General features: G+C 50.9%; 1 protein-coding gene across 1 annotated transcript in view; it reads left to right on the top strand.

Annotated features, from left to right (window-relative positions):
- Window positions 1-1884: 1884 nt before the first annotated feature.
- The window catches only part of POLR2A (RNA polymerase II subunit A), a 35594-nt gene continuing 12204 nt past the window's right edge, over window positions 1885-25274 (top strand). The window contains exons 1-17 of the mRNA XM_081167667.1: window positions 1885-2222; window positions 3409-3541; window positions 3742-3878; window positions 5865-6038; window positions 6835-7116; window positions 8686-8847; window positions 10755-10975; window positions 11060-11192; window positions 13715-13839; window positions 15019-15229; window positions 16198-16407; window positions 17753-17921; window positions 19017-19111; window positions 20074-20277; window positions 20415-20637; window positions 22379-22562; window positions 23056-23227. Of these exons, the coding sequence (XP_081023793.1) occupies window positions 2133-2222; window positions 3409-3541; window positions 3742-3878; window positions 5865-6038; window positions 6835-7116; window positions 8686-8847; window positions 10755-10975; window positions 11060-11192; window positions 13715-13839; window positions 15019-15229; window positions 16198-16407; window positions 17753-17921; window positions 19017-19111; window positions 20074-20277; window positions 20415-20637; window positions 22379-22562; window positions 23056-23227 (2925 nt within the window). The 5' untranslated portion in view covers window positions 1885-2132. The remainder of the gene's footprint in view (window positions 2223-3408; window positions 3542-3741; window positions 3879-5864; window positions 6039-6834; window positions 7117-8685; window positions 8848-10754; window positions 10976-11059; window positions 11193-13714; window positions 13840-15018; window positions 15230-16197; window positions 16408-17752; window positions 17922-19016; window positions 19112-20073; window positions 20278-20414; window positions 20638-22378; window positions 22563-23055; window positions 23228-25274) is intronic.

Genomic DNA, 25274 nt, shown 5'->3' with positions numbered 1-25274 from the left:
CGACCCCAAATATGAACCCCCCATCCAAGATCTAGTCAGGAAAAAAATTCCGTGTTCTTAACCCCCCCGCCCCCGTAATCGACGTCAGTTCTAGCCTTCCGTACCCCCAAAGTCTGCTTTAGATGCCTCCCCCACGAAGGCCTCAGTTCCGGAGGTAGGCCCCGAAGCCGCGGGCTTTCCAAGGGAGAGCGGCGGGGCAGCCTGGCGCCGCCTCCCGGCCAAGCGAAATGCGCGAGCCCGGCGCTTTGAAGGCCACTCCCCGGAGCGTTCCATCCGCCTCCCCTCCGCTCTCGACAAAAGCTGGCTCTGAGAGAAACCCCACTCCTCCACCCTCGGTCCCCTTCGGCCATTTTCGGCGAGTTTCGGAACATGACCACACCCACTTCTTTTATTCTTCCCTCCCTCCCGGGCTTATGAATAGTCAATGAGGAACGCGGAGTCCCTCGCGAAAGCAGCCGGAACTGGGGCGAGGTTCTGCCTTCTTTGTGGACCGAACCATTAGCAAGAAGCGGCGGGGGGGGGGAGGGAAGGAGAGAGTAATTCGGCCAGAAAACGTATATTTCGGATTTGCAATCCGATTTAGGAGCATGTCCCATTGAAATCAATTCCGATGCAATGGATGAGGTTGCGCATACAAAGCTTTCTAACTCAGTAAGGTCAGATTTCCCAGTTTAAACCACTGCTGGAAGCAGTAAGGTTTCAAAACTGTGGAAAAAGCTGGTTACTCTTTTATTTGTTTTGCAAACGCTTTGCATTTATTTTCGGAAACAAAAAGCATTAACGAGTGACACAGAACCCCCTTCAAGTGCAAAATCCTGCTGTCACTGACATTTGCAACAAGTTCTGATTGACTTTGGTCGAGGCGAGCCTCAATTTCCCCCATTTCCTTGACCCCGATTGTCAACCTAAACTCGTTTTTGTTGTTGTTGTTGAGTCGTTTAGTCGTGTCCGACTCTTCGTGACCCCCTGGACCAGAGCACGCCAGGCACTCCTGTCTTCCACTGCCTCCCGCAGTTTGGTCAAACTCATGTTTGTAGCTTCAAGAACACTGTCCCACCATCTCGTCCTCCGCCGTCCCCTTCTCCTTCTGCCCTCCGTCTTTCCCAACATCAGGGTCTTTTCCAGGGAGTCTTCTCTTCTCATGAGGAGGCCAAAGTCTTGGAGCCTCCGCTTCAGGATCTGTCCTTCCAGTGAGCACTCAGGGCTGATTTCCTTCAGAATAGAGAGGTTTGATCTTCTTGCAGTCCATGGGACTCTCAAGAGTCTCCTCCTGCACCAGAATTCAAAAGCATCCATTCTTCGGCGATCAGCCTTCTTTATGGTCCAGCTCTCACTTCCATACATCACTACTGAGAAAACCACAGCTTTAACTATACGGACCTTTGTTGGCAAGGTGATGTTTCTGCCCGTTTCACTCGGGAACAATCCCCATTTAAACCAAATGGCACTCCCCCCCCCCGCCCTCCTCATGCAAGGCCTCGAGATGCACAAACTAAAAACAGGCGATCTATCGATTTGCCAAAGACAAACAGCCAGACAATTCACCCAACGCCTTTTATCTCTTTCTCTCCCCCCCTTTACTCAATTGGTATGGCCGCACCCCCACCGATTGCGGCGCCTCCCTGCCCGCTTTTCTCTCCTCCCAACCCCTTCGCTCTAGCCACGCCCCCTCCCGCCTTTCCTCCGCTCGGAGGGGGACGCAAGCCGCGGCGCCGCCCACTTCCGCGTCCTCGCCCTTGCCGTTCTGCTCCTGTAGCCCCGTGCAGGGGGGAGAGTCTATATAAGGCGGCGCCGGAGAGCCTGCTGGCTCAGTCGCGCTTTAGAGCGCGGAGGGAGAAGAAGGGAGGGAAGGGGATAGGCGGCCGGACGTGGTCGCGAGGGCGCGCGCGCGGGTGGGGCGGAGTTGGGGGACGCGGCTGAGTCTGCCGGCACCTCCCCGACTCGCGGTCCGCGGGGCGGCGAGGGAGACCCAGTCCCTGAACCCGCGGCGAGCTCGGTAGGCCTCGGTGGAAACCGGAGCGTGTGGGGGAGGGGCCGCGGCTGCTTCCTGGCTGAGGCGGAGGCAGCGCCGCGTCTGCGTCACGTGACACCCCAAAAGGCGGAGAGAGGCGGAAAAAAAAAAGTGTGCAAAGATGCACGGGGGAGCGCCGTCCGGGGACAGCGCGTGCCCGCTGCGCACCATCAAGCGCGTGCAATTCGGCATCCTGAGCCCGGATGAGATGGTGGGTTCGCGCGCCGCTCTGTTTTTATATCATCTTTTATGATTTAAAGAAGGTGTGGTGGTGGTGCGAAAAATAAGAGTGCCGGGTGGGCGGTGGGGTCTTTCGAAGAACTTTCTCCAGACTTTTTATCGCATTGGGATTTCGGAAGGGCAATGCTGAAATAAAGAAGGAAAAAAAGGCGGGTGTGCTTGGCTTTCCTGTGTGGGAAAGGGAGATCGATTGCTGTTTCCTGGGGGAGGGGGGAGCACAGTGTTCTCTCCCCCTACTCCAAAAAAATGTTGGTTTGCGAGAAGGCAGCCAAAAGCGTGCTCGCTCCTGCAAGACAAATTTTCCCACTAGTTTGCAGATGTTAAAAGTGCCACAAAACTCTGTTCCTTGGACACCCCCCGGGGTACCTACGTGGATTTACTTATCATTTTTTTCTTAATAATTGACTGATTTTGCTGCTGGGACTCTTATTATTAATTTGATTTTTATGCCGCCTTTTAGCAAAAGATACCAACTTGTTTTCAAAGGAGTGGCAGCACAGTCCATGTTGGCATCTTTATGCTGAAGACTATTACAGGCATGCACACATTTGCTCCACCGACTCCAAAACTGCATTTTGAAAGAACTTTGCAGTTTTCATTTGTTTCCATATAAAACACACAGCAAGTAAGTTTCGGTTGAGCTGGCCTTAGGCTCACTTTCCTTAAAACTTGCTCACAGATCCTGCATTTTAAGTAGCATTTGTTGCTTGTCTCCCATTAAAATCTCAGAAAGCTCCTTCTGTGTGGGGAGAGAAAATCGACGAAATGGGCCTTGCTGTACGTAGTAGAGCTTCGCTGACGTCTTTCATTTCAGCCTGTAATCTTGTTGATGTGGAGAGCTAGGGCAGGCTGTAAAGTTTGTGAAGCTGTTTTATCCCCGCAGTAAATTCTCTCCTGAATGGAAGGTATCCTCCTGATAGTCTTCACTCACTTAAAAACGCTTTGTTTTCCTAATAATGGTTTTTAGAGGACCATTAGGGACGTGACATAATAATACTAAAACGCCCTTTGCGCTTCTGTTCCTTGTCTCTCCAAACCTAGATATCATTCTTCTTCTAGGGCTCCTGATGTTATTTGGGTCCCCATTCTTGACGTCTGCCTTCCCCACACCCTGAAGACTTGGCTGATACTGATTCTCCTTTCTTTTTTCCCTCTAGAAGCGGATGTCGGTGACGGAAGGGGGGATCAAGTACCCTGAGACAACAGAAGGGGGCCGTCCCAAGCTGGGGGGCCTGATGGACCCTCGACAGGGTGTCATTGAAAGGACAGGACGGTGCCAGACCTGTGCAGGTGAGTTCTTAGGGCCCTGCGCGCCAGGTGCTTTGTACTACAACTCCCGGCAACCCCAGCCCCACGGTACCAGGCTGGGGCAGACTATGCTGGGGCCTCACTAGGAAAACTGGCTCTTGGGAAGGGGATGAGGGGGGCCAGTCTCAGAATCCGCGAGTCGGAGGGGCTCATGATTTCCCCGTCCTTCTGTTCTCCGGCAGGCAACATGACAGAATGCCCCGGCCATTTCGGACACATTGAGCTGGCCAAGCCTGTCTTCCACGTCGGCTTCTTGGGCAAGACGATGAAGGTTCTCCGTTGCGTCTGCTTTTTCTGCTCCAAGCTGCTGGTTGACTCTGTGAGTAATGGCTGGAGCTACTGGACATTCTTAGAAACAAGCTCAGATCAGTGAATAGCCGAAAACAGCATGGCTTTTCACTAAGTCCCCTGTGATATTCTCACAAGGAAGCTGGTGAAATACGGGCTGGACGAGGGAACTGTTATGTGGATTTGTAGTTGGTTGGCTGACCGAACCCAAAGAGTACTCATTAATGGCTCCTTGTCACCCTGGGGGGGGGGAGTGACAAGTGGGGTGCTGCAGGGTTCTGTCCCGGACCCATTGTTGTTCAACATCAATATAAATTATGAAGGAATTGAGGGGATGCTCAATTCAAATGTTTCCAGTTGAAATTCATTTTGTTACTTTGGGCGCAGTTCTCTGTCAAAAGGGCATTTTGAATCCTGATTCTGCCTTCTGCGACATTAGCTACTACAGTGGTACCTCGGGTTACATACGCTTCAGGTTACATACGTTTCAGGTTTCAGACTCCGCTAACCCAGAAATAATACCTCGGGTTAAGAACTTTGCTTCAGGATGAGAACGGAAATCGTGCTCCAGCGGCAGCAGAAGGCCCCATTAGCTAAAGTGGTGCTTCAGTTTAAGAACAGTTTCAGGTTAAGAACAGACCTATGGAACAAATTAAGTACTTAACGCAAGGTACCACTGTAATAGTCCCACTCTATTCTGCCTTGGTCAGACCACACTGGGAATGCTTTGTCCAGTTTTCCTGGCTGTGCTGCCCTGTGGCTTTTCAAAGAAAAGAAATAATCTAATTTTCTGTCCACAATTTCCCGTCTTGTTGGCTCTTGGTTACTTGCCACAGGTGACCAGGTGAGTGCATGCTGACAAGCCTTAGGGTTGACCAATATATTTTCATTCTAACTCTACATTCTGCTCTTAGTGATTCCTGCGTGTGAGTCAAAGCCTTGTGTGGCTTCCTTGTGGGCAATCATCCATTTTTGTTTTTAATCTCACCTTTCAGTATATAATTCTTCAGCTGCCCCACAGCGCCAACCTACAACTCAAAAAACAATTCCATCAGCTACAGAAATCTTAAGGGTTACTTGAAATAATCAGTGTTAGTAGCCACTGAGAACCAGAAATAGGGGAAATAAAAACATTTTTTACCTAGTTCTGAAAAATGAGCCATTATGGCACAAGGTGAATAGGTGCCACTCCCAAGAAGGCCCTGTTTGTGTCAGCCCTCCCCTTCCCTTTGTTCAGCTTGAGTTCAAAGTAATAATAATAATAATTTATTATTTGTACCCCGCCCATCTGGCTGGGTTTCCCCAGCCACTCTGGGCGGCTTCCAACAAAGATGAAAAATACACTAAAATGTCACATATTAAAAACTTCCCTGAACAGGGCTGCCTTCAGATGTCTTCTGAATGTCAGGTAGTTGTTTATCGCTTTGACATCTGATGGGAGGGCGTTCCACAGGGCGGGCGCCACCACCAAGAAGGCCCTCTGCCTGGTTCCCTGTAACTTGGCCTCTTGCAGTGAGGGAACCGCCAGAAGGCCCTCGGAGCTGGACCTCAGTGTCCGGGCCGAACGATGGGGGTGGAGGGTCTTCTGTTTCCCCCGATTCTGACTCCAAACACTTTGGGTGTATGAACCCCCCACATTGAACCGCTCAGGAAGGCAGAATAATATGGATTCATCCTAAGAGAACAGAATACTGGTATCTGTGGAGTGTTCTTGTCATTGCAGCAAGAAAGGCCCGTTGTATCCCTTCCCAGCCTGCCCATGACCCCTCTGATGTGAGGCCTACTTCCCAAGAGCTATGGCGAATATTGGGATATTCTCACATTTGCTGGTAGTCGTGGATAATGGGAGTTATAGTCCAGTTTACAATTTCACTATGTGTAAAATGACTTTTTCTATTACCCCTAAGTATTGAGGATGTTGGGGTGGGGCGGTCATTCAAAAGAACCCAAAATCTGGCACGGTTGATCACACCCTTTATTATTTGGGGGGAACGCCCCGTTCTTCTTTTTGCCGCAGAACAACCCGAAGATCAAAGACATCCTGGCCAAATCCAAAGGGCAACCGAAGAAGCGTTTGACCCACGTCTACGACCTTTGCAAAGGCAAGAACATCTGCGAAGGTGGGGAGGAGATGGACAACAAGTTTGGAGTGGAGCAGGCCGAAGGCGACGAGGACATCACGAAGGAAAAGGTCAGGACCGCAAATTGGCTGCGCAAGCCCAGTGGGGTTATAATAATAGTAATACTTTATTATTTATACCCCGCCCATCTGGCTGGGCTTCCCCAGCCACTCTGGGCGGCTTCCAAAGAAATATTAAAATACTGTAATACATCAAACATTAAAAGCTTCCCTAAGCAGGGCTGCCTTCAGATGTCTTCTAAAAGTCAGATAGCTGTTTATTTCCTTGACATCTGGTGGAAGGGCGTTCCACAGGGAGGGCGCCACCACCGAGAAGGCCCTCTGCCTGGTTCCCTGTAACTTGGCTTCTTGCAGGGAGGGAACCGCCAGAAGGCCCTCAGAGCTGGACCTCAGTGTCCAGGTAAAACAATGGACGTGGAGACGCTCCTTCAGATATTCTGGACCGAGGCCGTTTAGGGCTTTAAAGGTCAGCACCAACACTTTGGTTGGTTGAGCTTGTAAGATGTTGAGTGTTATCTTAACACTCGCTTTTCTTCTCTGCCTTCTGGACCATTGTGGACGCTCTCCCAGATCATAGAATCCCAGAATTGTAGAGTTGGAAGGGACCACCTCCGACGGTTCCTTAAGAGTTTCAAATGTGCCACTAGGGCAGTGGGTCTCCTGCTGCTGTTAAACTACAGTTCCCAGCACCCCTGACCACTAGTCCTGCTAGCCAGGGATGATGGGAGCTCTGGTCCGACAACAGCAGGAGACCCAGTTTTGAGGAATACCGCCCTAGGCTTATGGCAGTTGGAGGGCACCCCTGATTGACCTGACAGCCTTGCCCCGTTGCTGCCTCTTTATCCAGGGTCACGGCGGCTGCGGGCGCTACCAGCCGAGGATCCGGCGCTCGGGCCTGGAGCTCTATGCCGAGTGGAAGCACGTGAACGAGGACTCTCAGGAGAAGAAGATCCTGCTGAGTCCCGAGCGGGTGCACGAGATCTTCAAGCGCATCTCGGACGAGGAGTGCTTCATCCTGGGCATGGACCCCAAGTTCGCCAGGCCCGAGTGGATGATCTGCACGGTGCTCCCGGTCCCACCACTGTCTGTCCGCCCCGCTGTCGTCATGCAGGGCTCTGCCAGGAATCAGGTATGGGCCAATAATTATAATAATTATTATTTATATCCCGCCCTCCCCAGCCGAAGCCGGGTTCAGAGCGGCTAACATCAAATGTATAACACATTAACATAAAATCAGACAATCAATTAAAATACATCCTCAAATCAGATCAGGATCAGAATAAAATCCAATTAGATGGCAACCCGCAGATTAGGGTTGGGGACCTTAAATGCTCACAAGGCCCAACTGTTTGTGCTGAACTTATATGGGCCTGTGAGAAAGATTGGGAGGCCGCTTTCATGCAAGTTCTTATGAAAGGGGAGAGGGAGTCAGACCTGAACCCTGACCAAAGGCCTGGCAGAACAGCTCCGTCTTGCAGGCCCTGCGGAAAGAGCAGCCTTCACCTGCTTGGCTGCCCTCCCAGCACTACGGACTACAACTCCCATCAGCCCCTGCCAACGGCACAGTTGTGCTGCGTGTGGCTGATGGGAGTTGTTATCCAAAGCAGCTGGAGGGTAGCCCGGTTGATGGTGGTTGACGTGGAATATATGTAGCGCATAAGCCAGGGATGGCCCATGCGGATTACAGCTCCCATCAGCCCCTGTCGGCATGGAGTTGTAGCTCAGCAACACTGTTAACTCTCCAAAAGTTGGTCTTCACCCCTGAAGGCAGAACTCTTCCATTGTCTCCTGAGACACAAAAAACACATTGAGTGGACTGGGAGAGAGATTGATACAAGGGTGGACTTGCGGGGGCTGGGAAAGAGAGCAAGCTTTGTTCCAACTCAAAACTCACACCGCCAGAGGCAGAAACGCAACGTTTCCCAAACTTTGGGTCCTCCGCTCTTGTTCCCATCATCCCTGATGACTGGCCCTGCATGAGGGGAATTGTAGTCCAACAGTAGCCAGAGACCTAAGTTTGGGGGAAACTGCAGTAATTCTTCCGAATACTGCTTGCTGGAAACCACAGGAGCGGGCAGCTGTGCTCGAATCCTGCATGCAGGTCTTCCACAGGCATCTGGTTGGCAATGGTAAGAACAGGAGGCCGCACTAGATAGGCCATTGGCCTGATCCTGCAGGGTTCTTTTTTTGTATGTCGTATGCAGCCATTCAAACGACCATTAGCCCGTGATTTGCAACGAGAACATTCCAAAGGGCCAACTTCCCTCCGCTTTCGTTTTTGCCAATTAGTTACTTTTTTTAAAATGTTCTTAAGCAATGTGAAATGTTAAGTAAATAAAAACAGCCAGATTTATTAAAAGTGGAGGAAAGGAAAGAAAAAGACAATTCCATTGTTTAAAAAGCTGGATTAAAACATCCAACACACTTATAAGAGACCACGTATGAAATCCAAAGGCCTAGCACAAAAAAATGTTTTTGCCGGGCATTTTCAGATACGTAATGATCATGCCTGGTCCCTGGGGAGAGCGTTCAATAAGCAGGGAGCCACCACTGAAAAGGCCTGCTCTTGTGTGGCCACCCTCCAGACTTCCTGTGGAGGGAGCACGCGAAGAAGCGCCTCCGGTGAGGATTGCAGGGTCCAGGTAGGCTGATTTTGTCTTCCCTGACAGGCTGTTTCTTCCTTCCTCTCCCCACTCAGGACGACTTGACTCACAAGCTGGCTGACATTGTGAAGATCAACAACCAGCTGCGGAGGAATGAGCAGAACGGAGCGGCCGCCCACGTCATCGCCGAAGACGTCAAGCTGCTGCAGTTCCACGTGGCCACCATGGTGGACAATGAGCTGCCCGGGCTGCCCCGCGTAAGTGCTTAGGGGGCTTCTGCCTGTCCCTAGCAAGGTAGAAATCTGCAGCTGCCCCTCTTTCACAGAGGAGTCAGTGAGCCGTAGGTGGCTGCGACACTTCCCTCCACAGGCAAACCCATCTTGGTGAGTGCAAGCAGTTACCGTATTTTTCGCCCTATAGGACGCACTTTTTCCCCTCCAAAAATGAAGGGGAAATCTGGGTGCGTCCCATGGGGTGAATGCAGGCTTTTGCTGAAGCTTGGAGAGCGAGAGGGGTCGGTGTGCACCGGCCCCTCTCGCTCTCCAGGCTTCAGGAAGACATCCGCAGGGCTGTCTAGGCTGCGGATAGCAGCCTGCTTCCCGGAGCGCTGGACGCGCTGAAAGCAGAGCATCCGGCGCTTCGGGAACACATCCGTAGCCTAGGCAACCCTGTGGGAGGTCCCCCAGGGCTGTCTAGGCTGCGGATAGCAGCCTGCTGCCCGGCGCGAGGGGCGCCCTGAAGCAGAGCGCCCCTCGCACTGGGCAGACATCCGCAGCGTGGGGAGCCCTGCAGGAGTTCCCCGCAGGGCTCCCCACGCTGCGGATAGCAGCCTGCCGCCCGGCACTCTTATTCCCCCCCCCCCAAAAAAAAACTAGGTGCGTCCTATGGGACGGAGAGTCCTATGGGACGAAAAATACGGTAAGCTTCTTTTGGCGGAGGCCTCCCCAGGTCTGCTGGTCTGGAGCGATATTTACCTTCATTCTGATTACAGGAGACTGATTACAAGAAACTGTGGTCCTCTAAATAATGTTGGATTCCAACCCACGTCAGCCTCCGCCATTGGGTCAGTGATCAGGAAAGATGGGGGCACTGTGGCCCAATGAGATTTGGATGGCCACGGGCTCCTCACCGCTGATTTAAAATATTAAAACAAAAAGAAACACATTTGTCCCTATACCGCTGAGAGGTCAGCACTAAGCCAAGACCTCCTAAAATTTTAAACGGGGAAAAAATATCTATGAGATAAAGATTTGAACATCTATGAGATAAAGATTTCAGGGGAGGGGCTTTCTGTGGTTTGGACAGAAATGGGGAGTGGGAACCCAAAGATTGTCTCAATTTGGTGGTTGTTATTTATTCACATTTTATTAGAAGCAAATAGGCTCCATTACAGCAGCCTTCACCTGATTGGCTGCCCTCCCAGCGCTCCAGACTACAACTCCCATCAGCCCCCATTGGCACAGTTGTGCTGTGTGTGGCTGATGGGAGTTGTTGTCCAAAGCAGCTGGAGGGCAGCCGAGTTGATGGTGGTTGACGTGGAATATATGTAGCGCGTAAGGCAGGGATAACCCACGCGGACTACAGCTCCCATCAGCCCCTGTTGGCATGGAGCTGTAGCTCAGCAGCGCTGTAACTCCAAAAGTTTGTCTTCACCCCTAAAGGCAGAACTCTTCCATTGTCTCCTGAGACACAAAAATACATTGAGTTGATTAGGAAAGAGATTGATACACAGAGACACGCAAAAGCACATATCTGTTGGACAGGATAGCAGAATTTCACTCGGTTCTTAATCCGTCGGCTTGTCCTGCCTTGAATTAGATTAGAAAGTTGACTTGTTTCCCTTACCTAGAAGTCTTAAGAGTTGATGGTGGTGGGAGTCAGTGGGAGGGGTGAGCTCCCGTTGCTCGGTCCCTGCTCCTGCCAACCTAGCAGTTCAAAAGCACGTAAAAGTGCAAGTAGATCAATAGGTACCACTCCGGCGGGAAGGTAAACGGTGTTTCCGTGTGCTGCTCTGGTTCGCCAGTCAGTGGGAGGACCAGTGTCCAGAATAGGATGCTCCTCCTTGCTCCACAGGCAAAAGCAAACCATTCTTTGCACTTTCATGTTCCCCACCAGCTTTTGCAAGAGAGTAACGCTTTGCTTCCTCCAACCTTTTGATTTCCAGGCCATGCAGAAATCGGGGAGGCCTTTGAAGTCCCTGAAGCAGAGGCTGAAGGGGAAAGAGGGGCGCGTGCGAGGCAACCTGATGGGCAAGCGAGTGGACTTCTCGGCCCGGACGGTCATCACCCCGGACCCCAATCTCTCCATCGACCAGGTGGGAGTGCCTCGCTCCATCGCGGCCAACATGACCTTCGCCGAGATAGTGACGCCCTTCAACATCGACAGGTGAGCCCCCTTTCCCCACCCCACCTGGTGTGCTCAGGTGCCTTGCGCCCCGAATGCCGGCTAACCCCTCTCCACCTCCGCTAGGCTGCAGGAGCTGGTGCGCAGAGGGAACAGCCAGTACCCCGGAGCCAAATACATTATTCGGGACAACGGCGACCGGATTGACCTCCGCTTCCACCCAAAGCCCAGCGACCTCCACCTGCAGATAGGGTACAAGGTCAGTTCCGCTGGGGGCGGGACAGGACACAAAGTTGGGTAGGAGAATCACAGCCCCCTCCCACCCCGGAGTAAGCCCACAGTGGTGCTGGACCAAAGAAGGATTTGGGGAGCCCTCTTGCTTGTTCCGGGACGCAGGTGGCGCTGTGGGTTAAACCACAGAGCCTAGGGCTTGCCGATCAGAAGGTCAGCGGTTCGAATCCCCGCGACGGGGTGAGCTCCCGTTGCTCGGTCCCTGCTCCTGCCAACCTAGCAGTTCGAAAGCACGTCAAAGTGCAAGTAGATAAATAGGTACCACTCCGGCGGGAAGGTAAACGGCGTTTCCGTGCGCTGCTCCGGTTTGCCAGAAGCGGCTTAGTCCTGCTGGCCACATGACCCGGAAGCTGTATGCCGGCTCCCTCGGCCAGTAAAGCGAGATGAGCGCCGCAACCCCAGAGTCGGTCACGACTGGACCTAATGGTCATGGGTCCCTTTACCTTTACCTTGCTTGTTCCACCAGCAGAACCCCACAATTCTTTGATTCATCCGCTAGCATTAAAAGAAAGGCCTTGTGTGAGCTGCAGATCTTGTAGCCTCTTCCATTCCGATAGACTCTGGTGGCCTTTTTTGTAAGTGACCACGCCAAGCGTTCCTTTAAAGTTGGACAAATTCGAGCAAATGGGACAGTTGGGAAATGCCAGAGGAAGAGAGAGAGAGAGACCAAAGGGTTTGGGGACGTATCGCTCTTTGCAAACCTTCCCATGTGGGGCAGGCGGGGTAAGGAAGTGCTCCCCACAGGGAGGCTCATCTGGTGATTTTATTAACATTAAGCGCCTGGCAAAAACATACCTTTTCAAGCAGGCCTTTGGCTGATTAACATCTGGTGCTTTTTTAAATGGGAGGGGAGGTTACTGGTTTTCGTTACCTTTTTCATTGTGAGCATTGTGTTTTTATATAATAATAATAATAGCAATTTATTATTATTTGTACCCCGCCCATCTGGCTGGGTCTCCCCAGCCACTCTGGGTGGCTTACAACAAAAATAAAAAACACATTAAAATGCCACACATTACAAACTTCCCTGAGCAGGGCTGCCTCCAGATGTCTTCTAAATGTCAGGTAGTTGTTTATCTCTTTGACATCTGATATTGTATTTTTATGTTTTGCAAACCACCCTGCGGTCTACGCATAGTAGCCAACTCCCAGGAGCTGACATTCCTTCGGCCCCTCCCCCAATAAAATATTTGAGGGGGCCAGGCCCCCCCCCAAAAGATGATAGGCATTACCATTCAAATGGTGCTGTGATCAGTTACGCAGGGTGGGGCTTACCTGTGCCCTCCCAATATTTTATTCAGGTTTGCACCCCGGGTCTACATATCAAAGGCAGAATGCAAATTATTATTGTTGTTGTTGTTGATATTTTATTAAGAAGCATTGGTTTAATACTGTGAGAACAGACTGCTCAGCTTCGGTGGCCCTTGACCTGCTCCAGAATACAGGCTTTGCTTAACATTATTACGTAGTAAGCTAGAAATCAGTGCAGCAAGCAGAGCGGGCATTCGGGTGTCTCGCACTCAGGACTCTGCACAGGCCACGCCTGTCACTGACCTTCCCTCTCACGCTTCTTGGGTCTTTTTGCCTTGCTGGGATGGTGCCCTTGAGCTCTGGTAATGCCTCTTTCTTTCCTGAAGAGAGGATAAAGAGGGATGAGTGAGTGAGCGTAGAAACTAGCATAGCCTAAAAAGGTAAATACTTAAATTTGTTGCTTTGCCAGCTTTCCTCTGGCCCTGCCTGCCCCTGGCATGTGGCCCCTGGGATTTTCCCCAGAAAAAGGAATATGGCCCTTGGTCTGGAAAAATATTTCCCCTTCGCTCCATTATATAATAATAATAATAATTTTTATTTATACCCCACCCTCCCCAGCCAAGGCCGGGCTCAGAGCGGCTTACAAGCAATAATAATAACAAGTTGAATGACTACAACTTAAAAACAAAATTAAAATACAACATTAAAATATTGCAACATTAAAATATTAAAATGTAGCCTCGCAGGAGGAGAAGGAAAAGAAAAAAGAAAGAGGGGAGGGAATCAAATTGGCTCCAAGCCAAAGGCCAGGCGGAACAACTCTGTCTTACAGGCCCTGCGGAAAGAAATCGGATCCTGCAGGGCCCTGGTCTCATGAGGCAGAACTTTCCACCAGGCCGGAGCCAGTGTTGAAAAGGCCCTGCCTCTGGTTGAGGCTAATCTAACTTCCTTAGGGCCCGGGACCACTAGGGTGTTGCTTTTTAATAAATATGCAGGCTTCTTGAAACTGGGTTGTGTCCTATTTCAATGGTGCTTCCTTGTGCGATATCAACGTGCATCTGTGCAAATGACAAAAGTTTTCAGAATTCGCACTGATGCGGATTCAGTACTTGAATAAGTTTGGCTGCGGAAGATTCCATGTGCACTTTGCAGTCTTCCTCCCCCTGGCTCCCTCCAGTTTTCCTGCCCATCCTTCGAGGCAGCAAACCAACAGGTCTCCTGCTTCATCTCCCCTTCCAGGTAGAACGGCACATGTGCGACGGCGACATCGTCATTTTCAATCGGCAGCCGACGCTGCACAAGATGTCCATGATGGGGCACAGAGTGCGCATCCTGCCGTGGTCCACCTTTCGCCTCAATCTCAGGTGGGGAAGAAGGCCCGGTTCTCTGTGCGTGTTTCACTGAGTGCGTGGACAAGGGGCAGGCTTGAAAAAAGCGGGAAAAGGTTCGGCTTACATTTTGGAAAGAGATAACAATAATAATTTATTATTTATATCCCGCCCATCTGGCTGGGTCACCCCAGCCACTCTGGGCGGCTTCCAACAAAACACTAAAATACAATAACCTATTAAACATTAAAAGCTTCCCTAAACAGGGCTGCCTTCAGATGTCTTCTAAAAGTTTGGTAGTTACTTTTCTCTTTGACATCTGGTGGGAGGGTGTTCCACAGGGCGGGCGCCACTACTGAGAAGGCCCTCTGCCGGGTTCCCTGTAACTTGGCTTCTCGCAGTGAGGGAACCGCCAGAAGGCCCTCGGCACTGGACCTCAATGTCCGGTCAGAATGATGGGGGTGGAGACGCTCCTTCAGGACCGAGGCCGTTTAGGGCTTTAAAGGTCATCCACAACACTTTGAATTGTGCTCAGAAATGTCCTGGGAACCAATGTAGGTCTTTCAAGACCGGTGTTATGTGGTCTCGGCGGCCGCTCCCGGTCACCAGCCTAGCTGCCGCATTCTGAATTAATTGTAACTTCCGGGTCACCTTCAAAGGTAGCCCCACATAGAGCGCACTGCAGTAGTCCAAGCGAGAGATAACCAGAGCACGCACCACTCTGGCAGGACAGTCCGCGGGCAGGTAGGGTCTCATCCTGTGCACCAGATGGAGCTGGTAGACAGCTGCCCTGGACACAGAATTGACCTGTGCCTCCATGGACAGCTGTGAGTCCAGAATGACTCCCAGGCTGCACACCTGGTCCTTCAGGGGCACAGTTACCCCATTCAGGACCAGGGAGTCCTCCCCACGTGCCCACCTCCTGTCCCCCAAAAACAGTACTTCCGTCTTGTCAAGATTCAACCTCAATTCCAAGCATCGCTGTGAACCTTCCCCTTTTCTTGCGAGGAATCCTATTCGGAACAAGGGAATTTCCCTTAAAAAAGGGAAAACGTTGACAGCTATGATTCCAAGACCGCCTGACCCCGCTGCTCCCCATCCCTGGTTTTCCCTCTCTGCAAACTGAGGCAGGCATCTCTACAGTTTCTTTCCTGATACTCAGCCTGAGCGCTGCCCTCGTTGTTCTCAATCTCTCTCTCTCTTCCTCTCCCCCAGTGTGACCACCCCGTACAATGCCGACTTTGACGGCGACGAGATGAACCTGCACCTCCCCCAGTCCCTGGAGACCCGGGCAGAGATCCAAGAGCTGGCGATGGTACCCCGTATGATTGTCACACCTCAGTCCAACAGGCCCGTCATGGGCATCGTGCAGGACACCCTGACGGCCGTCCGCAAGTTCACCAAGAGAGACGTCTTCCTAGAGAGGGTGAGGGCTGGTTTTGCAGAGGCAGCCTTACTTACACATGGCTTCAGAGCCAATCCAGCCCCAGACCACCTTTCCCTCCTGTGGTTTCCAGCAACAGGCCTTCAGAAGCATTGGTGCCCCTTTCATTTTTAATATAATTTTTATTAGTTTTTTAACATACCATTTTCCAACAGTAATTAAACATACTTTTACATCTTACTCAATTTTCTTGACTTCCATCAATCCTGTCTGAAAATTTTCCAATCTAATCTCTCAGTATACAGTTCTTATTTTCCCTATTACATTTCAAACTCATAACCCCTATCTCTATCTTTTTCTACTTTGTAACATTTTGTATATTTCTCCTTACAAAACGTCTTGCGTAATTTGTTGGTTACAGTTGCTCTTCAAATAATTCATATACTTCTTCCAATCTTCTGTGAATCTCTGGTCCCGCGGGTTTCAAATCCTTCCTGTCATTTTGTCCAATTCTGCGTAGTCCATTAATTTCGTCTGCCATTCTTCTTTCGTCGGAATTTCTTCCTGTTTCCATTTCTAGGCTAACAATACTCTTGCTGCTGTTGTAGAAGCATTGGTGCCTCTGATGGTGGAGAGCAGTCTTAAATAACCCTCTCTGTGAATTTGTCTAATCCTATTTTAAAACCATCCAAATTGGCAATCCTGTGGCAGAGAGTTCCATAGTTTGACTTAGCACTGTGTAAAGCAGGGTTTTCTTTTGACCGGTCCTGAATCTTCCGGTGGGTTTTAGTGTCGGAACCAAAACATGCCACGTTTTATCAAATTTTTGTGCACAAAGAGGGGCAATTTCTCTCTCCCCTTTTCCTGTACTTGTAGCAAGTCCTGCTTTAGTAAGGCTTGGTGGTTTTGGGGAGGGAGACATCTGGTTCTAAGCATGAAATGTTCCCTTTCCATGGGGGAAAGCCTGGGCAATAACCACTCCGCTTCCCTTCTCCTGATCTCCCCTTCAGGGCGAGGTGATGAACCTCCTGATGTTCCTCTCCACCTGGGATGGCAAAGTGCCCCAGCCGGCCATCCTCAAGCCTCGCCCGCTCTGGACCGGGAAGCAGATCTTCTCCCTCATCATCCCAGGACACATTAACTGCATCCGTACGCACAGCACCCACCCAGATGATGAGGACAGCGGACCCTACAAGCACATCTCTCCCGGAGACACCAAGGTACTGTTGGTGGGGCAGGGGGAAGGCAGACTTCACCAGTGTGGTGTAGTGGTTAAGAGCAGTGGACTCGTAATCTGGTGAACCGGGTTCGATTCCCCGCTCCTCCACCTGCAGCTGCTGGGTGACCTTGGGCCAGTCACACTTCTCTGAAGTCTCTCAGCCCCACTCACCACACAGTGTGTTTGTTGTGGGGGAGGAAGGGAAAGGAGAATGTTAGCCGCTTTGAGACTCCTTCGGGTAGTGGTAAAGCGGGATATCAAATCCAAAACTCTTCTTCCTCTTCTTCTTCACCAGCCTGGCCTGGTGCGTTCCAAAGGCCAAGGAAGGGTCAGACCCTGATTAATACACACGAGGCTTGGCCAGCAAGACTCTGGGAGGAAGTGCGAATAATAATTTGTCACGCCCTGGCCCAGGTCCCTTTTATTAACAAAAGAACTCTTAACACAGCGCTTGTAAGAACCAATCAGATGTTCTCTGAGCATTAAGGGAAAAAACCCCAAGTGGGGCAAAGTTAGATCAGAGAAATCCTTTTAACTACAAAGACTACTTGCATGCATACATGTTTTTAGGGTAAATAAAACAGGAATCGAGGAGGAATGCATTTAGCAAATCCAGGAGTTCATAAACAGGCAGTAAACAGGAAAGGAAGGATGGCAAGGAAAGATAGTATTTTCCATCTCCTTGTGAACGCTCTTCCTGGCCCTTAAGATCTACCTAAAGATTAACAAAATCTACATCAAAGTTACCTCCTATCTTTATGGCCTAGGATATGCTGCCTTCAGGTGTCTTCTAAATGTTAGGTAGTTGTTTATCTCTTTGACATCTGGTGGGAGGGCGTTCCACAGGTCGGGCGCCACCACCGAGAAGGCCCTCTGCCTGGTTCCCTGTAGCTTTGTTTCTCGCAATGAGGCCCTTGGAGCTGGACCTCAGCGTCCAGGCAGAATGATGGGGGTGGAGACCTAAAACCTCCCCACCTGATCCTCAATTCCCCTCTTGCACCAGCTGGAACTAACAGAGACAAGAAGGGAGGAGGCGGGGGGTGGAACGTTTACAGCGCAACACACTGAGCAAAGCAGAAGATCCCAATCCTGTTGCAAGTCAAAATTGCACGGCTCAAAGGGTGCCAGGCTGGTGGATGGAGATGCAAAGCTGCAGCAGACACACACACACACACACCACACCACACACACACACACACACACACACACACACACACACACATATATATATATATACCGGTCTCTATAGCTGGGCTTCCCTAGTTTCCTGCCTGTGGCCAGATTTGCTAGCCGTCCCCACCAGCCTCATGCTCCTCCGTCGCTCTCCTTTCCCCTCTCTTCCTCAGGTCATCGTGGAGAATGGGGAGCTGATCATGGGCATCCTCTGCAAGAAGTCGCTGGGCACCTCTGCCGGCTCCCTGGTCCACATCTCCTACCTGGAGATGGGCCACGACGTCACCCGCCTCTTTTACAGCAACATCCAGACGGTTATCAACAACTGGCTGCTGATTGAAGGTGAGCTTGATGGTGCAACTTGGTCTATTTTGGTGGGGTGTGTTTCCCCCCCCCCCATGGTTTCTGCTTCCTCCAGAGGAGTCTGGCAGTTGCAGGGTTGGGGTTCTGATTTAACTCTTTACAGTGGTACCTCGGGTTACATACGCTTCAGGTTACAGACTCCGCTAACCCAGAAATAGTGCTTCAGGTTAAGAACTTTGCTTCAGGATGAGAACAGAAATCGTGCTCCGGCGGCGGCAGCCGGAGGCCCCATTAGCTAAAGTGGTGCTTCAGGTTAAGAACAGTTTCAGGTTAAGTACGGATCTCCAGAACGAATTAAGTACGTACTTAACCCGAGGTACCACTGTACTTGCTTGACTAGACCCACCTTGGGCCTCCTCAGTTAGGCATGAACTGGTTCCCTGCACTGCCATTACAGCGGTACCTTGGTTTGCAAAAAGTCTGGTTTGCATACGTTTTGGATTACAAACACGTCAAACCCAGAAGTGCGTGTGTTTGGAAAAGTTTGGAAACTTTTTTGGGATTACAACCAATTTTTTTGGATTGCAACTAAATACTTTTTGGAGGTCCATTGGCAAAAGCGCGCCTTGAGTTACAACCTGTTTTGGCTTACAAACAGACCTCCGGAACGGATTATGGTTGTAAACCAAGGTACCACTGTGTTTATTTTGTTGGAACTCCAAAGTCACACACAAGGGCTGTGCTCTGGCTCAAACTGCATTTCTCAAACTTGGGTCTCCAGTTGATTTTGGACTACAATTCCCATCATCCTTGACCGCTGGTCCTGCTAGCTAGGGATGATGGGAGTCGTATTCCAAGAGCAGATGAAGGCCCGAGTTTGGGAAACCCTCATTTATTTCCTGTATAATCTGTCTGTTTCTCTGAGGGGCTCAAAGTGGCCTACTTGGTGGTACTCATTTAATCCCCACAGCCCTGTCAGGTAGGTTAGGCTATGAGTCGCCCTGTGGGCTTCGTGGCCCGGCAGGGATTTGAACCCTCACCTCCCAGGCTGTAGCCCGATGCTAACCGCTAGGCCACGCCGGCTTTCTTGTTCTCCCTTTCTGGTGTTGAGCCTCTTCTCCCCCTCTTTGGCAGGCCACACCATTGGGATCGGGGACTCCATTGCTGATGCCAAGACCTACCAAGACATTCAGAACACCATCAAGAAGGCCAAGCAGGATGTCATAGAGGTACGGAAGGGAGCAGAACTCTGCACCAAAAGCAATGAGCATATGGCGAGGGGGATAGGAGCTCTCAGGGAAAGAGGGCAGAGTGGGTGGGGGTTCATCATTATTTCGCCATAGCCGTTCAGGACCTGAGCTGAAGGCCACGGCGTGCTTCCCTCTGAATCCACCAGCAGTGCTTCAGGCTGGTTGCCCTTGGCCTGTAGATCGGGAGCTGGGGGGAAATTGACACCACAGGTTCCCAAACTGTGGTCCGCATATTTCATCTGGGTGGCCTGCAGCGCGTGTGTTAGAAAACAAGGCGGTTAAAAGTCGCACAGCACCTAGCAGAGCACATACACACACACAATTGCTACAGCAGATAGAAAAACTGTCAGGTGCTTCACCAAGACCATTGGCAATTTTCAAGGGGTGCGTCGGGGTGGAGTTAGGGGGATACTGTCCGTTTAGGGAAGCTTTTAATGTTTGATGCATTCCTGTATTTTAATATTTTGTTGGAAGCTACCCAGAGTGGCTGGGGAGGCCCAGCCGGATGGGTGGGGTATAAATAACAAGTTGCTATTATTATTATTCCTTATAGAGATGGTTTTCACAGAGCTCTGTGGGATCCAGCAGAGATGGGTTTGTTTATTCATTGTATCTATAGCCCATCTTTCCTCCAAGGACCTCAGGGTGGCTTACCTAGCCCTCCTCTCTCCCTCACAACAACCCTCTGAGGTAGGTTAGGTTGAGAGAGGCAGTGACAGGCCCAAGGCCCACCCTGTGAGCTTCCCACCCGAGTGGAGATTTGAACCCTGGACCGACACTCTAAACGCTACACCACACTGGCGAGGGAAGGGAGGCTTGTGTTTGGGTGGGATGGAAAGGGAAGGGGAGAGCAATCCCATAGCCTTGGGTGGGCTTGGCTTTGTCCTGGGGGAAGGGGCCCGTTCTGAGACTCTCCCCCTCTTTTCCCCACCTGACTCCAGGTGATCGAGAAGGCCCACAACAACGAACTGGAGCCCACCCCTGGCAACACGCTGAGGCAGACCTTTGAGAACCAGGTCAACAGGATCCTGAACGACGCCCGAGACAAGACCGGCTCGTCTGCCCAGAAGTCCCTCTCTGAGTACAACAACTTCAAGTCCATGGTGGTCTCAGGAGCAAAGGGCTCCAAGATTAACATCTCACAGGTATTCCTCGCCCCTCCGCTTCCAGGAACCCGGTGGGTGGATGGATGGACACAAGGCATGGCAGACGGCCTTCCTGTTCCGCTGGACGCCGGGCACTTTGGGTGACTGCCCTGCCTCTTCCCCCCTGCTCTCCACAGGTCATTGCCGTGGTGGGGCAGCAGAACGTGGAAGGGAAGCGCATCCCGTTTGGCTTCAAGCACCGGACGCTGCCCCACTTCATCAAGGACGACTACGGCCCCGAGAGCAGGGGCTTTGTGGAGAATTCCTACCTGGCCGGTCTCACCCCGACGGAGTTCTTCTTCCACGCCATGGGAGGCCGAGAGGGGCTGATCGACACGGCTGTCAAAACAGCTGAAACAGGTGGGTTTCGAGGGAGGGGGAGGGGGGGGAGAAGAGAGAGGGGTACATGGCTCCAATTGGTGGTTTAGTGCTGTTCTTTCAGCAACCGGGATTCATCCTCCCATCCTGCCTGGGAAAATCAGGTTCAATCCAGGAATTCAGAAAACGTGACCCCAAACCCAGGCCAGTGTTTCCTTGGTGGTTTAGACAGGGCGCCAGCACCCAGGGGGTAAAACCAACCCTGTTAGGTAGGACAGCTGTCACGCCACTCTTCTTTTGCTCCTCCAGTCTGATCCAGGAGATCTCAGGCTGTGCTTTGGATGCCCCCAAAACCCCACAAGGAGCAAGAGTTAAATTGCCTCTCTCTGCTTCTGGGGAATCAAGGCAGATAAAGTATACAGTCACAGATGTGACGAAAGATGTGTCTGAGACACTGGTTTAGAACCAAGGCTTTAACCCACATCAGAATTCTAGAGGTGGGAGGGACCCCTAGGGTCATCTAGTCCAACCCCCCCCTGCAATGCAAGAATTCTCCCCACGGCCATCCCTGGGTGGGCTTGAACCACCAACCTTCTGGTTAACAGCCAAATGCACTGATCCGTTGCGCCACAGGAGGCCCCCAAACATGCAGACCCAAAATGAAGAAGTAGATGGATTAATGATAGGGTAGAATGAAAGCCATTTAGGAAAGGAAAATACTGTTAGCAAAATGGGACCCCTTGGGAACTCGAGAAGCGGGACCCAAGAACCCTTATACATTACCAACGACTCCACTGCCCCATGAAGATACAGCACAGGTTTCAGTTAGGGACATAAAGACGAGAGGTCACCACACAGAGCAATCTGGGAAACTTAAAACACTTTTGCTTAGTAACTGGCCTAAACCGGGAGATGTCCAGGCATTCGTTTTCCAGAGATGGGACTCTCTGGCTCTTGGACAGATATTGTAGCCCAGGTGTGGTCCATGAGAGCACTGGCAAGAACAGCTCCCCTCTTCACCCAGAAGTCTGAGCTGCTGACAGAAGCAGCACTTGTGTGGACTTGAATGTGGTGGACTTGACTTTAATAAATATTTATGAAAAAAAGAAAAAAATGAATGTGGTGGACTTGTAAAAGAGTATTGGGGAAATAATCCATAATGAAAAAAATGTTTAAAAGTACATTTCCAAAAGAAACCCCAAGTCCTTTTTGTTGTGTATAATTCAGACAGCAATTCCCAGCTGTCAAAAAAGGTTATTTATGTACGCCACTACTGTGGCCCATGTTTTGTTAGCCCCAAAATGGAAAGTAAGCATGGTCCCAACTAAAGAAGAACGGTGATATTCTTCTGTGCAGCTTGCCGACTTAACATATAGAATAAGAGAACAAGAAGAACATACGTTTAGAACAGACTGGAAAACATTTATTGAATACATGGTAAATTGTGTACACTTGAAAAACGTTGGCAGCATTAAGATAAATTCAACAGTGTGCACAAGTTTTGATGGATGCAATAATGGGATACTGAATGGTTTACTTTTGTAAAATATGCAGGGATTTGTGATACGCAAAATGAACCACGGAAAGAGAGGAAGGGAAGTTGTTGATATTTTAAGGATGTTTAAATGAGTGTTTTGAATTGTAAAACAGAAAATTTAATAAAAATGATAGATAGATAGATAGATAGATAGATAGATAGATTAGATAGATAGATAGATAGATATGGAGGATCTGTGGGGCGCACCGGGTTTCTCGCTAAGCTCCTCCTCTGCCCCACGGCCAGGTTACATCCAGCGGCGTCTGATCAAGTCCATGGAGTCCGTGATGGTGAAGTACGACGCCACGGTGCGCAATTCCATCAACCAGGTGGTGCAGCTGCGCTACGGCGAGGACGGGCTGGCGGGGGAGAGCGTGGAGTTCCAGAACCTGGCCACGCTCAAGCCTTCCAACAAGGCCTTTGAGAAGAAGTGAGTCTTGCCTCGGAGGTTTCCTTCTGCGTGCATGGATGAGTCCCCACCCACCCACCCAAGACCTTTATTCCGTTGCTCCCACGTTGCACGGGATTTGCGCTCTCTCCCCCCTGCTTATGGGGCTGGGGAATCCTGATCTGCGCTGGGCAACGAGGGAGCTCAGTACAAACAGCTTCTATGTCAGTAGAGTTGCCTGATGGGAGGGAGGGCGCCAGGTTGGGGAAGGCAGAGCTATAGGATGCCTCTCAAAATTCTGTCTTTTCTTACTGCGATCTCAGATGGGCTGCAACAGTCAGACACATGCAAGGAATTATTTTCAGTTGGCGAAACAAACACACCACCCCTCTATTGCAGCAAGAGCCCCTGTTCCCAGTAGTAGACCGTGGCTTCGCTTTGTTGCTCGGTCCAGGCTTTGGGTGTCCTGGAAATATCCAGAGCATCGCAGCTGTCCTCTTGAAGGTCTCTTCTCCTCCATCTCCCCCCTCCCCAGGTTCAAATTCGACTACACCAACGAGCGGGCGCTGCGGCGCACCCTGCAGGAGGAGATGGTGAAGGACATTCTCAGCAACGCCCACATCCAGAACGAGCTGGAGAGGGAGTTCGAGAAGATGAAGGCCGACCGGGAGGTGCTGAGGGTCATCTTCCCTACGGGAGACAGCAAGGTGAGGCTTGTCGGGCCTTGTCTTGACCTCCAGGCGGCTGGCTGGGCAGGAAGAGACGCTTGGCGACTCCTAGTCCAGATCGTGTTTCTGGTCTGGTTCAACAGGGTGTTTTTTTGATGCCCCCCCCCAAAAAAAACCCCCAACCCTGCATTTGTGGACATTCCCTCTCCGCTTCCTGGATGCGCTAGTTCTGTGGTTCTCAAAGGGTGTGGTCTTCCACCTTGGCGTGGCAGGAAGATTCAAGGGCAATCAAAGCAGCGTTTGAACATTTCAGTGTCATGGAGCATAGCGCCAAGATAATTTCATTTATTTGCATAATATGGATAGATAGCTTTTCAAAACGAGAGCTAGAGCATCCAGGGATAGCGAGGATCACCCTAGTTGCGTTTTCCAATATATTTCTTACCAGTAAAAAAACCACTAGGTGTGGCACGAGCAAATCTTGATTTTGAAAGCGAGAAAAATGTTGGAGCACTAATTTTAAGTTGTTTCAAGCTGTTTTTAATAATTGTGTTTCAGTGCTGCGATTTAATGGCTGCAGCCTACCCTGGAACCTTAGGGTGAAGGCATGTAATAAATTGTAATATGCAGAGATGCAGAGATTACTGGACCTAATTAGGGTTTCCTAACTCATGCCTCTCTCCTCGCCCTCCAAACCACCCTCTTTTCATAGATCCATAGCAAAATTAATCAACCCATTTTGTTGTTTTCCTTTGCCTTGCCCTGGAATATTTATTACTCGGTTTTTTAAAAAAAGGAATATACAGTTTATTTTTTAAAAAACATCCAGGATATGGTGTGCAGCAATCACACATAGAAAACCATACAACGAAAACCATAGAAAATAATATAATTGGAGATCAACTTACGTATTGGCAGTGCAGTCGTACAGTGGTACCTCGCAAGACGAACGCCTCGCAAGACGGAAAACCCGCTAGACGAAAGGGTTTTCCGTTTTGGAGGCGCTTCGCAAGACGAATTTCCCTATGGGCTTGCTTCGCAAGACGACAGCCCATAGGGAAATATCCGGGACAGCAGGGAAGTGCAGCGCGTCTTCCCCACTGTCCTCGGACCTCCTCCGAAGCCGGGCGGTGGGGCGGGAACGCCTCCTCCCGCCGCCGCGGGGCTTCGGAACGCTGCTCCGAAGCCGGGCGGCGGGGCGGGAACACCTTCTGAAGGCGGGCGGGGGGCGAAAGTCTTTGTTCCCCCCTGCCTGCCTTCCCGGGAGAGCGGAGAAACACAGTGCGTTTCTCCGCTGTCCCGGAGGGCTTTTGAAGGCAGGCGGGGGGAGCAAAGACTTTCGCCCCCCGCCCGCCTTCAGAAGAGGTCCAGGACCTCTTCTGAAGGCTGGCGGGGGGCAAAAGTCTTTGTCCCCCCTGCCTGCCTTCCCAGGGGCTTTTAAATCGCCCCGGACAGCGGAGAAGTCCTCCGCTGTCCCGGGGCGATTTTAAAATGCCGCCCGCCAGCATTTTAAGATCGCCCGGACAGCGGAGAAGTCCTCCGCTGTCCCGGGGTTTTTTAAAATGCTGGGGGTGGGAAGAAAAGCCCTTGTTCCCCCCCCCCAGCCTTCAGAAGAGGTCCGGGGACAGACTGTCCCCGGACCTGGTCTGAAGGCGGTTTCCCTAGGAACGCATTAATTGATTTTCAATGCATTCCTATGGGAAACCGTGCATCGCAAGACGAAAAACTCGCAAGACGAAGAGACTTGCGGAACGAATTAATTTCGTCTTGCGAGGCACCACTGTACCTCAAAGGTCAAACGGAATCTGTTCCGGAGGTCCATTCGACTTCCAAAACATTTGGAAACCCAAGCTTGGCTTCTGATTGGCTGCAGGAGCTTCCTGCAGCCAATCGGAAACCGCGGAAGCTCCGTTGGACGTTCATCTTCCAAAAGAACATTCCAAAACCGGAACACTTCTGGTTTTTGATCGTTCGGGAGCCGGAACATTCGTCTCCCAAGACATTTAGGAGCTACGACTGTACAATATTTTCATTGCTATCTGTTTGTTTACTATGTGAAATGCCGTCATAAGCTTGGTGGCACAGG

The sequence above is a fragment of the Podarcis bocagei genome (assembly GCF_964188305.1).
Source record: "Podarcis bocagei genome assembly, chromosome: 13".
In the NCBI taxonomy this organism is placed as follows: domain Eukaryota; kingdom Metazoa; phylum Chordata; class Lepidosauria; order Squamata; family Lacertidae; genus Podarcis; species Podarcis bocagei.
The sequence above is the reverse complement of the archived record's forward strand: the minus strand, read 5'-3'. Positions and strand labels throughout refer to the sequence as shown.